This window comes from Delphinus delphis, chromosome 10 (assembly GCF_949987515.2).
Source record: "Delphinus delphis chromosome 10, mDelDel1.2, whole genome shotgun sequence".
In the NCBI taxonomy this organism is placed as follows: domain Eukaryota; kingdom Metazoa; phylum Chordata; class Mammalia; order Artiodactyla; family Delphinidae; genus Delphinus; species Delphinus delphis.
In genome coordinates, this window is record NC_082692.2 from 38,225,784 (window position 1) to 38,239,011 (window position 13,228).

The window sequence follows — 13,228 nt, forward strand, 5'->3', positions numbered from 1 at the left end:
ATGGAGCCGCCGCGGGGCCCAAGGAAGCCTCTGTCAGGGAGGAGAGCCAGGTCTCTGGACAGGCTGCAGAACCCCCAGAAGGATTCAGAGTCGCGGGACTGCTGGTGCATTTCCCGGCCCACCAGCCCCTCCAGAAGGCTGCTGCGCCGGACGGCCAGCGATGGGGCCAAATGTCCCAAGAGCCCAGCTCAGTCTGCGGAGGCTCAGCGCACCACGGCTGCAGCCCTCAGCCCAGAGGAGACCAGGAAGTTTCTCCCCAGTGAGCAGAGGCCTCCGCAGGACACCAAGAAGGACAAGGCCCAGGGTCGGGCCCAGCAGGGGTGGCTGAAGACCATGATGAACTTCGTATTTGGGACGAGCCCTGAGGAGCCCAAGGAAAAGACCAACAAGAGGGCCAAGGGGAAGGAGGGCTTCCCCGAGCCTGCAGAAACCCCCGAGACACCGGGCGAGCCAGCTCCCAGGAAGAAAGCCCACAGCAAGAAGGCCAGCCGCAAGAAACACGGTCACAAGAAACATGGTGCTGAGGAAACCAAGGGCATCCGAGATCAGGAGGCCAAAGGGCAGGAGGCCAAGATGGCTGGTGCCTCATGCTGCGAGGAGGCTGATCTGGGCCCAGCAGCTGGGGGTGAGCAGACCATGCCCGTTTCTATGGTAACCCCACAGCCACCATCCCCCACCCCAAGGGCTAGGGTGCTCTGAGCTGGCTGCTCAAACCTCTTAACAGATGGGGACTTGGAAGGTAGGGCCACTATCAGGAACGACACCACTTCTTTTTTTTTTTTTATAAGATTTAAAAAATATGTATTTTATTTATTATCATTTATTTTTGGCTGCATTGGGTCTTCGTTGCTGCGCAAGAGCTTTCTCTAGTTGCGGCGAGCGGGGGCTACTCTTCATTGAGGTGCGAGGGCTTCTCATTGTGGTGGCTTCTCTTGTTGTGGAGCACGGGCTCTAGGCGCATGGGCTTCAGTAGTTGTGGCACGTGGGCTCTAGAGCGCAGGCTCAGTAGTTGTGGCGCACGGGCTTAGTTGCTCCGCGGCATGTGGTATCTTCCTGGACCAGGGCACGAATCTGTGTCCCCCTGCATTGGCAGGCGGATTCTTAATCACCACGCCACCAGGGAAGCCCAGCACCACTTCTCTGAGGCAGAGCAGCACCGTGGCTGAGAACTTGAGGTCAAACCCCAGTTCCACCACTCACTGGCTGTGTGACCTGAGGCTGGCGACTTTCCTCTCTGAGCCTCCATTTTTTCTTCCCCTTGATACAATGGAGATTATAACAGTTGCTATCTCGGGGGGTGGCCATGGCCCAGAGCTGACACATGGGAAGTGCTTCATAAGTGGCAAATGTTATTGTTAAGTACTCTGGTTTGAGGAGCACGGACCAGGGAGAAATAGGAAGACAGAGGGGAATCAAGGAGGGAAGCCCTACCCACCAACACTAGTCTACATGTGAGGACTGGGGGTGGGTGACAGGGAAATAGAAACAGCTTGCTTCTGGGGTGCAGGTTCTAGACTTGGCTCCATCAGGAATAAACTTGCTGTGTGACCTTGAGCAAGTTGCTGTCCCTCTCTGGAACCTTTGATTCTCGTTTGTAAAATGAAGGCGCTGTTCCCCAAGGTGCCTTCCTTTTCTGACGCTTAGCGTCCTGGAGTTGAATGTTCCACAGGCTGCTGGAGGAAGATGAAGCTTTGCCCTATAGGACTCAAAACTTACCATGTTTTTAATGGGGGAGAAGGGACACAAGGAAGATCCAAGATATTTTGGGGGTGGGGGGAAGGATGTCTGGGTAGAGGCAGCCTCTTTTCAAATGGAAATCTCGGTGGGTTTCTGATTTCTTTTGGTTAAGCCTAGAGCTGCTCCAGCAGTCCCTGTCCTGCTGTGAATTCTATGCTGTTTTATTGTGTTGATTAACAAAGTTGGAAGAATGTCACTGACACCCACACACTGCCCCACTCACTTGGCTTCATCTTTATTACAGGAGGGGAAGTTTCTGACCTCCCCCAGTTCTCCCTCCTTGAAGGTGGAGGTGCTGGAGTCCGGAAGGTTTCTTCCCAAGCCACAGGTCGCCAGGGAGAAGAGGAGCTCGGAAAGCCTGACAGTGAGTCAGAATCTTCTTAGTGACCTCTTTGCCTGCAGCTGGGGCAGCTGTTGGCAAACGAGGTGAAGTGCTCCCGATGCCTGCTTAGACCTCTCAAAATGTGTGTGCTGATCTCACCGGTTCTGGTGCTTCTGGTCACATTTACATTAGAGTTTCACAGAAGGGAGTCTCAGGAATTAGACTGGCTGCTGGCAAATACTCCTACCTTGTGCGTTGAGCATGGGACTTTTTTTTTTTAGTCATTTTAAACTCATAGAAGGAATATATACATATATATACATACACATATATACACATATATATTTAAATATAGAGAAGAGTGGAAAGAGTAGTTCTATGCACACTCATATACTCACAATTGTTAACAGTTGGCCATATTTGCTTCGTGTGTGTATAATTTTGTTGCTGAACCATTTTAAGTAAAATGATCCTTCAACCTTAAATCTTAAGCACATATCTGCAAGAAATAAGAACAGTCTCATACACAACCATAGTCTTGTTATTGCCCCTAATAAAAGAAATAATGCTGTATTAATCTAATTCCCTACAAAGAATGGGCATATTTTATTTTATATTTTATTTATTTATTTTTTAAATGAATTAAGTTATTTACTTATTTTTGGCTGTGTTGGGTCTTCGTTGCTGTGCGTGAGCTTCCTCTAGTTGCGGCGAGCGGGGGCTACTCTTTGTTGAGGTTTGCCGGCTTCTCGTTGCGATGGCTTCTCTTGTTGCAGAGCACGGGCTCTAGGTGCACGGGCTTCAGTAGTTGCGGCACGCGGGCTCAGTACTTGTGGCTCGCAGGTTCTAGAACACAGACTCAGTAGTTGTGGCTCACGGGCTTAGTTGCTTCGCAGCATGTGGGATCTTCCCGGACCAGGGCTCAAACCTCTGTCCCCTGCATTGGTAGGCGGATTCTTAACCACTGCACCACCAGCAAAGTCCCAAGAATGGGCATATTTTAAACGATATGAAATGGAGAAGCTATGCATCTGTCAAAGAATAGCGAAAAGGCATTTAATTGGTTATTTTGCAGGATAATTGTTTTCTCACATGAGAGGGAGTTGTCAGGTAGACTGAGTCAAAGTACAAAAGCCTAACCGGATTTAGAAATGAGAGAGAAGAGAGGGGTGAAAAAACCTGCAGATAGCCTGGGAGGAGGGAATCTTGTTTGCACCTTCTTTTGTGTAATCTGATCAGCTGGCAACTAAGCAGAGGCTCCTTTGGGCACATTGTCTTTGGGTAGGTCGACTGGAATATCAAAGAAAACCATTTATGTTGTTTGGGCTTCTCTGTAAACCCTTGGCAGTGTAGTTGGGGCACCAACGGGGCAGGCTACCTGTGTCATGCCTGCTGGAGTGCCTCTGTCCAGCTTAGTTAGGCCTGGTCTCCATCATTTCCCCTGCTGGAATTTTGTAGGTTGGATCAACATTAGCCTTGCAAAATATTTCCAAGCACAGTCTCTCATTTGATGGCCTGACAGCCTTCTGAGGGAACCAGGACGGGGATTATGATCCACACTTCACAGAGGAAGAGATGAAGGCCCAGAGAGATTAAGAGACTTACCCAGGTCACACAGCTTGTCAAACCCCAAGTAGATACGCACAGATCTGCAATGTTCAAAGGAAATCATGGGGCACAAGTTGAATGCTTAAAGGACTGACTCGAAACTTCCTGCATAAAATTTCATGCTTTGGTCTAGTACCCTTCGCCTGTGGATCTTCCAAGCCTCTCTCAGAAGGACCAGCCCCTGTAATGTGGTGCTTCTCCCACACCCCACCTTCCGTGCTAAAGGAGTTGTTTTAAGAGGACCCTGAAGGCCCAAGTTGGTCTCAGAACTCCAAGACAGTCATTAGAAAGGATTCTCTGTGCATCTAGAAAGATTAACTGGGTGCATTTGTTTTCTTCCAGAGGATACCATCATCCAGAAGATAGCAGGATTTCTCAAAAAAGTGGGAGACCAGTGGGAAGAAGAGGTGAGGGGCAAACTGTCTGCACAGATGCCCAGGGGCCTGCTGCCTTCCCCTCCTCCTCCTTGCTAGAGCCCCACCTGTCCTTCTGGGCCTCAGCGCTCCCCTGCTCCAGGCTCTGTCACCTCCCTTGCCTGGGGCCGCCCTGAAGCCCTTGGTTGCCCCTCAGTTGCTTCTTGGGGAGCTTTCCCCTCTCCTCAAGGTCAGGGGCTTGACCCAGTTTCTCTCATCTCCCCCACAGCAGCATCAAGCCTCTCAGCCAGAGATGGCTCCTCAAATCCCAGCACCAGGCTTCAGGAAGAAACCCCAAGAGAGAAAGTCTAGCCTCAAGAAAGCCTTTTCTCATAAGAAACATGGTTTTGAGGAGCCCAAGAGAGCACAGGCTGCAGATGTTTCCAGCCCAGAGTCCCGGCCGCCCAAGAGGCCCAGCTTTCTGCCCCTGTGTGTTGGTGGCCATCGACCCTCCAGCTCCAGCAGCCCAGGTGAGCAGGCTCACAGTTACCACGGCAACACTGCAGCTGCCTACTACGCTGGAACCTTCCCCAAGGCTTGCATTGGCCATTTTCAGAGCTGCCATCCCAGTTCTGGCTTTTGCTCTGCCCTAAGCAGTGTGGGGAGGGCAAAAGGGATACCTCCACGCACGAAGCCTCGCTGTCTAGGCAACCCAGCTAAGCCCCTCGTGGAAATTGTGTTCAGAGATTTCCCCCAACTATCCTCTTCTCTCCGTAGCCTCAGCTTCTGCACCTTGGCAGGGGGTAGCATGTGCAGGAAGGACTGGAGCCTGGGAGGCAGGAGACCTGGGTTCTGGGCTCCATCTCTGTGCCTCAATCTCCTTGCCTGTAAAATGAGACACTTCCCTACTGTGTATCTATATGCAATCAGTTCTCATTTTATGAATTACATCTTATTATCCTCATTTCACAGACGAGGGAACTGAGGCTTAGGGAGGTAAAAGAATGTGTCTGTGGTCACATGGCCCATCAGTGATGGAGCCAGAGCTACAGGGAGAAAGGGTCAGCCTGGGTGTCAGGGAGGAACAGCCCAGCAGGTCATCTTGGCCAGAAGAATGTATACTTTAAAAAGGAGAAGGCAATGTTTAACACCAAAGAGTGGATCCCCAGTGGTGGGATTTCAGGCCGCAAGGGGAGATATTTTCATGTAGGGGGATCCTGGCTGTGATGAGTTTAATTCGCGCCAGGGCATCAGGCATTTACTCTCCAATTCATGGATCAAGTCAAGATGGTGGAGGGATGAGGTCTCCAGGGGAGGGAGGAGAGGGGAGCAAAGCCCAGGAAAGGCAGCTGTATGGAAGTGCAAAGGGATGAGGGAGCTTGGTCTTCAGTACATCAGAGCCACGGCCCTGCCCAGCAGCTCCCCGCCACCCCAGCAAGGCCTTTGCACGCACTAGCCACAGGGTGCACTCTGGAGTCTCTGCTGACTTCTGTGCATTAGTTAACACCCTCAGACTGATGAAGCTCACTCACCATTTCCTCTTCTCAGGTGTGGAAAAACCTGAAGTCCAAGAGACTCTATCTACAGATGGTGGGGATCCAAGTCCCTTCGAGCTTTCCAACCCAGCAGGAAGCCGGGGACCCGAAGAGGACCTGCAGCTGGACAGAGCCTCGGAATTCAGTCAGTACCCCCTCTCCTTTTCTCAGAGGCCCCTTGGAAGATGTCTGGTCTGACCCCTCTACTTGCAGAAGAGAAACTGAACCAGAGAGAGGCAGTGACCTGTCCTTACCTGCCTCTGAGTGAAGCAGGCTGGGGAGGCAGCTCAGGGTCCAGAGCACAGGCCCCGAGCCAGGCTGCTGTTAGTCTGTCTGAGTCTCAGCTGTAAAACCACAACAGTGATAACATCCTCCTTGGTGAGGCCAACATAAGGCGATACAAGGAAAGCATCAGCCCATGGCAAGGGCTCGATAGATGGTACGATCTTTGGGCCTGGATTCAAATTTGGGCTCTGACCTCTCCAGCTTTGTGATCTTGGACAAGCTACTTCATCTCTGGTCTCAGTTTCCTCATCTGTAAAATGGGGATAATAATAGTACCTACTCTCTAGAGTCGTTGGAGGCTCTATATGAATTAATGATGATAATGCATTTAGAGCAGTGCCCATGAGCAGCTAATAAGTTGTCAGCTGCCATTTGCTGTGACTATTAGTGTTGTTGTCATGTAGCCCAGCTTGAGAGCATAGCCTCAGGAGAAGTGAAGAGGGTAGGAAAGGGTGTAGGGGCCTTAGGAGAGAAGCTGAACCAGTGGTAGCTGCCATACTATTATTATTATTTTATCATTGGCAGAGCCGAGCCTAAGATCATATAATCACTGTCAGTTCTGTGTGTCTGAAGATCTGCTTCCCCTACCTCCCCCATTCTGCCTTGTTTGCTGTTCACAGAAAATGTGCCTTGAAGGAGAATTGAGAAGGGTCCTTGTTCTACCTAGAAGAGGAGGAAAGAGCGGGGTGAGGGGACTTGTGGGGGCCAGGCCTTTCCTTATGGTCTTGAGACACCTTCTCCTGGAGGCAGGGGCCTCGGCTGTTTCCTGCACCTAACAAGGCACATCTAGGCCCTTCCTCAGTGGTAAATGAATAAGTGAATGTGTTCCCCTGAAGCCAGCTCTGCCCGCAGGTTACCTCTGAGGAATCTGTGGTCCCCATGGGTTGGGCCTGAGACAACCTTAAAGGCAAGCTCATTAGCACCCCACCCTGGAGACCTGTGAGAATCCTCCAGGGAGCCATTGGGCCTTAGGAAATGAAGACTGACCATAGAAAGGCTTTTCTCAACACTCAAGGGTGAGCAACCGCTTTGTTCTTTTTTAGAATTTATCCAGGAGATCATGGACCTACTCCAAGATGCAGAGGAGCAGGGGGGAGACATTCCCCACAAGGTGAGGAAGACATTCCCCATGTAGACACTGACCCTCACTATGGACACCCCTACCCCTACCTGGCACAATAACTTCCCTGCCCCTCCCCCAATTCTACATCTTGCCAGAGCCTGGCTCCAGTCTCTCCTTCCCAGAGCCTCCTCTGACCGCTGCAGGCTGTACTTGTTTCCCCAGCTCTGAGCACCAATCACCCTTCTCCCCCGGCCACACCCTCTGGTCCATAGTGGGTCTGTTTGTTTCAGGCGATGGTCTCTTTCCTCCACTCACTTGTAACCTCCTCAAAGTAAGGGACCCTGACTCAGTTTCTCTTATCTCCCCCACAGCAACTTCAAGTCCAGGAGGCACAAGTGGCTGTAGGAAACCTGGCCCCAACCTCCAGGAAGAAATCACAAGAGAAAAAGTCCAGTTTCAGAAAAGCCTTTTCTCATAAGAAACATGGCTTGAAGGAGCCCAAGAGAGGGGCTGCTGCAGGTGCTGCCAGTCCAGAGTCCCGACCGTCAAAGAGGCCCAGCTTTCTGCCCCTGTGTGTTGGTGGCCATCGACACTCTATCTCCAGCAACCCTGGTGAGCGGGCCTGGGATTGCCATGGTAACAGAGGCTGCCTCTGGCCCCTAGGCTTCTCCAGGGTAGGGTCGGCCAGCTGCTTGGTGTCCTGTGCAGTCTTGACTTTCACTCTCTGCTCTGAGCTGAGTGGGGAGGTGTGGGAGGGCTGTGGAGAGGAGAAAGGGGTCGGTTGCTGCCAGGACCCACCCCTATGACACACATCTTCCCTCCCCCCCGACCATAAACACCTAAAAACAAATGTGGTATGAGAGCAGTGCATCTGTTCCTCAGATACATGCGTCAGAATCACCTGGAAAGCTCATAGAAAAACAGAAACCCAGGTTAGATGAAGTAGGATATGGCCTGGGCTTCCGTTTTTTCACTACACCGAACTATGAGGACCACTGGTGTACAACAAATTCTCCTGACATTTATGGAGTGCCCGCTGCCTGCCACGTTCACACATATTATCTCATTTAACACCCCCACTCACAACCCTGTGAGGTCAGTCCTGTTACTCCCATTTGACAGATGGAGAAAGTGAGGTTCAGACAGGCTAAGTGACTTGGCAAAGGCTCGCAGAGTTAAAGGGGAAGTGGGCTCACTGGGTGGGACCTGTTGGTAGGCCTGCTTGTTTTCCTCCCAGACCATGAGGAGGCAAAGGGGGTGGTTGGAAGAAAGAATGAGATTTCTGGAGGCGCAAAAAGCACTGTGAACTCCTCTGAGGCAGGTCCAGTGGGGCTGGGGGTTCCCAAGGAGGCTGGGAAACCAGGACCCTTCTCGAGCCAGAGCCTTTGGACAGCTTCTTGTCAGAACCTGGGTTCAGCAATGTGCTGGTGGATTTGAGACAGGTGCAAACACACTCACACCAACTCCTCTTTGCCCTCAGATCCGGAGGATGTGGAGTTCCAGGAGTCCTCGCCTGCAGAAGGGGGGCCAGTTGGATCCTCAGAAGCACCCTCCCAGGCCAGAAGCCACAAGCCAGAAGCAGGACCTCAGCCACATGGAGCAAATGAATCTAGTTCGTGCCACCCTGCTCTCTCCTGGGACAGCTTCCCTGGGGCTTCCCTTTTGCATGGATTTCACAGCCTGAATCCTAGTAGCGAACTGGGAAGACAGCTTACAAGTACCCCAGGAGGCTCTAGAAGGGCAGAGAGGAGACAGGGTTGGCCTTTGAACAGGCGCTGGTGGGGCAGAGTTGCAGGTGGACAACCTTCTTCAGGTAGAGAATACCTGTCCATTCTGTGGGATGTAATTTCACCCCCACCACATGCCACTGCTTTGCCTGAATGTTTCATATAAAATTCCTGTCTTGCTCTGGGTCTCATAACCAGTGGCGCACTGGCAAACGAACTCTGGGTAAGGGCAGGGGTATTGGGGGAAGCCCTGATTTGTAGCATTCGCAGATTTCTGTGGTATAAAATTCCCACCACGGCCAATTTCAAGCTGCTGACAGTTTATAACAACAGGTCCACAAATGTCCTGAGTATTTACAATTAACTCTCGGTGCAAGCAGGAGTTTGCTTGCTTTTTATAGCCCAGGCTGATGGTACATTCCCGTTGCATCAGCAGCCATGGCATTTGCCCTCCCTACATTCTGAGGAGTTGTTCCTGGCCCCAGCTCCCATTCCTGACTACTCTGTAGCCTGGATAAGGTCTCAGTTTCCCCATCTGTCAGAATGGAGCTGAATGTGGTGACAGGTGAGGCTCCGCAGGCCGAATTGCCTTCTATTTCTATACAGCTAACCAAAACAAAGCTCACATGCTCCAGCCCTAGTTTAGGGGAAGATTTTTCTTTGCCCTTCATATCTAATCTGTGTACTGTGTTTTAGAGACAAAATACTTCTGCAATCGATGGATGGGTTATTACACAACAACATGTCAATAATCCCTCAATCCTTCTTTATTTTCCTTAGAGGAGCTGATCATCCAGAAGCTGGTGGCCCTTCTCCAAGAAGTGGATGGCCAGTTGGGGGAGCAGGTGAGGATTGCTCAGTCTCCACAAGGACTGGACCCAAGTTCAGTCCCCATCTTTGCATCTGGGTGACCGTGGTAGGCCCCTTCACCTCTATGAGCCTCTGTTTTCTCCTTTGCAAAATGGGGAATAAATACCTACTTGCCAAGGTTAGTGCATCTATAGAAAATGCCAGACACATAGCAGATGAGATCAATGTTAACTTAAAAATAATATAAACCTATGTGGCTCCCCCTGCCAGCCGGGACCTCCCCCAGTCCAAATCCTCCTTGAAGTTCAGTTCATGAGCCACCTCCCGGGAAACCTCCTTCCCTGAGTCCCGCTGATCTCGTCCTCTGCTATCTGCCGTTCACTCTGTTTTGGCACGCACTTCAGTAATTATAAGGTCTCCAATTCTTTCAAACTTTTATTAGAGTTTCTTCCCTTGCTAGGTAGAGTGTAACATAAGGTTCCCTGCGTTTGAAAACCTCACAGACTACTTGGAGAGACAAACGCAGATCACATATGAAGAGGAGTTATGTGTGAGCACAAGTCAGAGATGAGTCATCAGTGTAGCTGACCTTGTTAGAGCCTCTCCTTACCACCACAGAGCACCTGGCCCAGCTCCCAACTGCCAGTACCTGCATCCCTTTGCCTGAGGACTGGCCCCCAGAGCCATTTACCACCCACAGGTTAGGCCAGAATGAGCACTCTCCACCTCCCCAGGAGCAGCCCTCAACCACTGGCTGATGCGAGCTGGTGTACACATACCCCAGCTCCCTTATCCTTTGGAGGGATAACTCTGTGGTGTGTGTTCTTCGAGGGTTCCCAGAGTGCCCCGAGGGGCTCAGGCTCAGCTGCCAGCCTGAGTGGGATGTCTTCCCATTCTTGCCCCAGGTCTCCATTCCCCCATCTGTGTTTGCCAGGATCACTTACCACATAAGTGAGCCGCATCCAAGTCCCAGTCTCAGGATCTGCCTCTGGGGGGAACTCAACTTAAGACATTTAGGTATTAAGAGGAGGAGGCTTAGGGTGGGAACTAAAATTCATCCAACATCCACTTTGCATAAAACATTAAACTATCTCACTTCATCTCCTTCCCCCAACGACAGTGTTGGGGAGGCACATATTATTACCCCCATTTTACACATGAGCGGTCACACAGCTAGTAAAGGCTATTTAAGCATCTGTTATCTGAATCTAAAGACCTACATTTTTTTTTTTCCCCCACTTTGTTCTGCTAGTACAGTTTTACCTTGCAGAACAGATTCTGAGAGGCTGGGGATGGTAGATGAATTTAACAAGGGGTGCTTGTCCCAGGGACAATGAGGCACCCAGCCTGGCTGCATCCAGTTGGGGGAGGGAGAGGCTGTGGGGAGGGGGCTCTCTGCTGGCAACACTGACGACCTGCCTTCATTTCTGCTTCCAGTTCAGGCAACACCCCAGCTTTAAGAAGTTTTTCTACAAGCTCCCAGACTCTTCCCTCAGAAAGCTCGTAGCCACCCTGCGCCCCCAGGAGGCCCACTCCACGGAGCCCAAGAGACCCTACCCGTTTGTCTTTGGCTTGGCTAACAAACGTGCTGGCAGCAATCACCAAGCCGCCCTCAGCCTCACGGGCCTACACTACAGGCGACCGAATTTTAGCCAGTTCCCATACAGGGAGGACCAGCAGGTGAGAAAGCGCAATATGGCATGAGGGGCCACAGACTCACAATCACAAGGATCTGCCTACAGCCCTCTCCCCTCCCCTGCTTACTTCAGGACTTCTGGGATCCAGCTCAAACGCCACCACCTTGTCAAGGCCTTCTGAGACAATTCTACACCACAGCAGCCTCTTTCTTTTCCAAACCCCGCCCTCTTTGCCTGCTCATTAGCTAATCAGCATCTTCTTTATTTGGTCTCCCACTGGATGTGCATTTTCACACTTCTTGACATCAGTATGGGATGTTGGACCAGCTACTATCTTAGCTGCCCTCTTATGATTCCATGGGTTGTGCTGCTTGGCTTTCCAATTGAGACTGTCGTAAAATTTACAGAACAACGTAAAGTAAGATTACGTATCAAATAAGGTAGGTGAGAAGGATCCCTGGGGCTGTTTGGTTCTGGAAGGCTTCCTGGAGGCCATTCTTCACTGACCTTGCCTTGATTGATTAATTAAGAATAGCCTCTTTTTTGAATTATGGTTTTCTCAGGGTATACGCCCAGTAGTGCAGGACAGGTGTCAAGACGCAGATGTAGAGAATGGACTTGAGGACATGGGGAGGGGGGAGGGTAAACTGGGACAAGTGAGAGAGTGGCATGGACATACATACACTACCAAACGTAAAATAGATAGCTAGTGGGAAGCAGCATAGCACAGGGAGATGAGCTTGGTGCTTTGTGACCACCTGGAGGGGTGGGATAGGGAGAGTGGGAGGGAGGCACAAGAGGGAGGGGATATGGGGATATATGTATACATATAACTGATTCACTTTGTGATACAGCAGAAACTAACACAACATTGCAAAGCAATTATACTCCAATAAAGATGTTAAAAAAAAAAAAAGAATAGCCTCTCCACTGCCATCACTCAGCCTTTTTTTTTTGGCATAAGGGGATCTTAGCTCCCCGACCAGGGATCGAACCTATGCCCCCTGCAGTGGAAGCTTGGAGTCCTAACCACTGGACCGCCAGGGGATTCCCCATCACTCACTCTTTTGACTGGTTTCATGCTTTTCCTAATAATCCCCCCTTCCCTGAGGCTGTAGGATGGTTCCTGTAGAGATAAAACTTAACGCATTTTTTTTTAATCTGAATTTTCTGTTGGACTCTAATAGAGATCTCCCCACTCTTTTCAAATTCTCTTAAGATGACCTGCTTACAAACATTTGACCAGATCTATAGTGCAAAAACCACTGAATGAAGTTGTGATTTTAAAGGAATGAAATGTCCTATTGGTGTTGGACACATAGGACCAGAACTTCTATATCCAAATTGTCCCCTGGGAAACCAGACCTTTATTGCAATGATGTCACCATCATTCGAACCCTTTGTCTTCTCCTCCTGGAATTACCTTTAGAAGCCATGTGATAAGGCTCTCAAAAAAGCTGGTCTTATTTCATGATACTTGTACCTCATCATTCGAATGGTTTTCCTAGTGGAAACTCCTCGTGACCTTAGACCTCTCTTTTCTCAGACTCACTGTCTTCTCCTGGAGAATAGGGATCATTTGCCCTCTAAACTGGGTTAGGTAATAGCTGATGGAGTGATCTGAGTTCTTTGTGAAAGATATTATAGAAACATCAATTCTGACATCCTCAGTAGCCCTAACTCCATCTTCTGGTTTTACTAGCCATTCATTCATTTATTTATTCAACCAGTAGACATTCAGAGCTTCCTATGAGCCTAACTGTGCAAGATGCTATGAGAGCCTGTGGAAGGTTCTGCTAGTGGAAAAGGATAGAATGTTTACTGATGACAAAATTAAATATCAATTAAATGCCAAATTAGCACTAACTGAGGTCAATAAAGCAAGTTGGTTCCAGGAGCCTTCCAGGAAGTAGCAGGCATTGATTTTGACCTTTGAGGATGGAGAAGCTATAGATGGGGAGAAAGGACCAGTAGGACACTGCAGGCAGGAGATACTGTGTGAGCAAAGACCCAGAGGTGGGCGCTAGTGGGTTAATGAGAAGTCTGTTGTTATCAGCGTGGGACCCATACATAATTGGGCTATGGCTAAGACCTGTGTTCTTTTTCTCCTCCCAGAATGACACAAATCCTCAGAGCCAGAGTCCAGATTGA

General features: G+C 50.1%; 1 protein-coding gene across 1 annotated transcript; it reads left to right on the forward strand.

Moving 5' to 3' along the window:
• BNIP5 (BCL2 interacting protein 5) lies at window positions 1–13,228 on the forward strand. Its single transcript, XM_060021639.1, has 12 exons — window positions 1–625; window positions 2,024–2,101; window positions 4,010–4,074; window positions 4,310–4,550; window positions 5,569–5,700; window positions 6,280–6,282; window positions 6,884–6,951; window positions 7,275–7,515; window positions 8,384–8,515; window positions 9,411–9,475; window positions 10,878–11,120; window positions 13,193–13,228. The coding sequence occupies exons 1-12, from the start codon at window positions 1–3 to the stop codon at window positions 13,226–13,228; spliced, it is 1,929 nt and encodes a 642-aa protein (XP_059877622.1).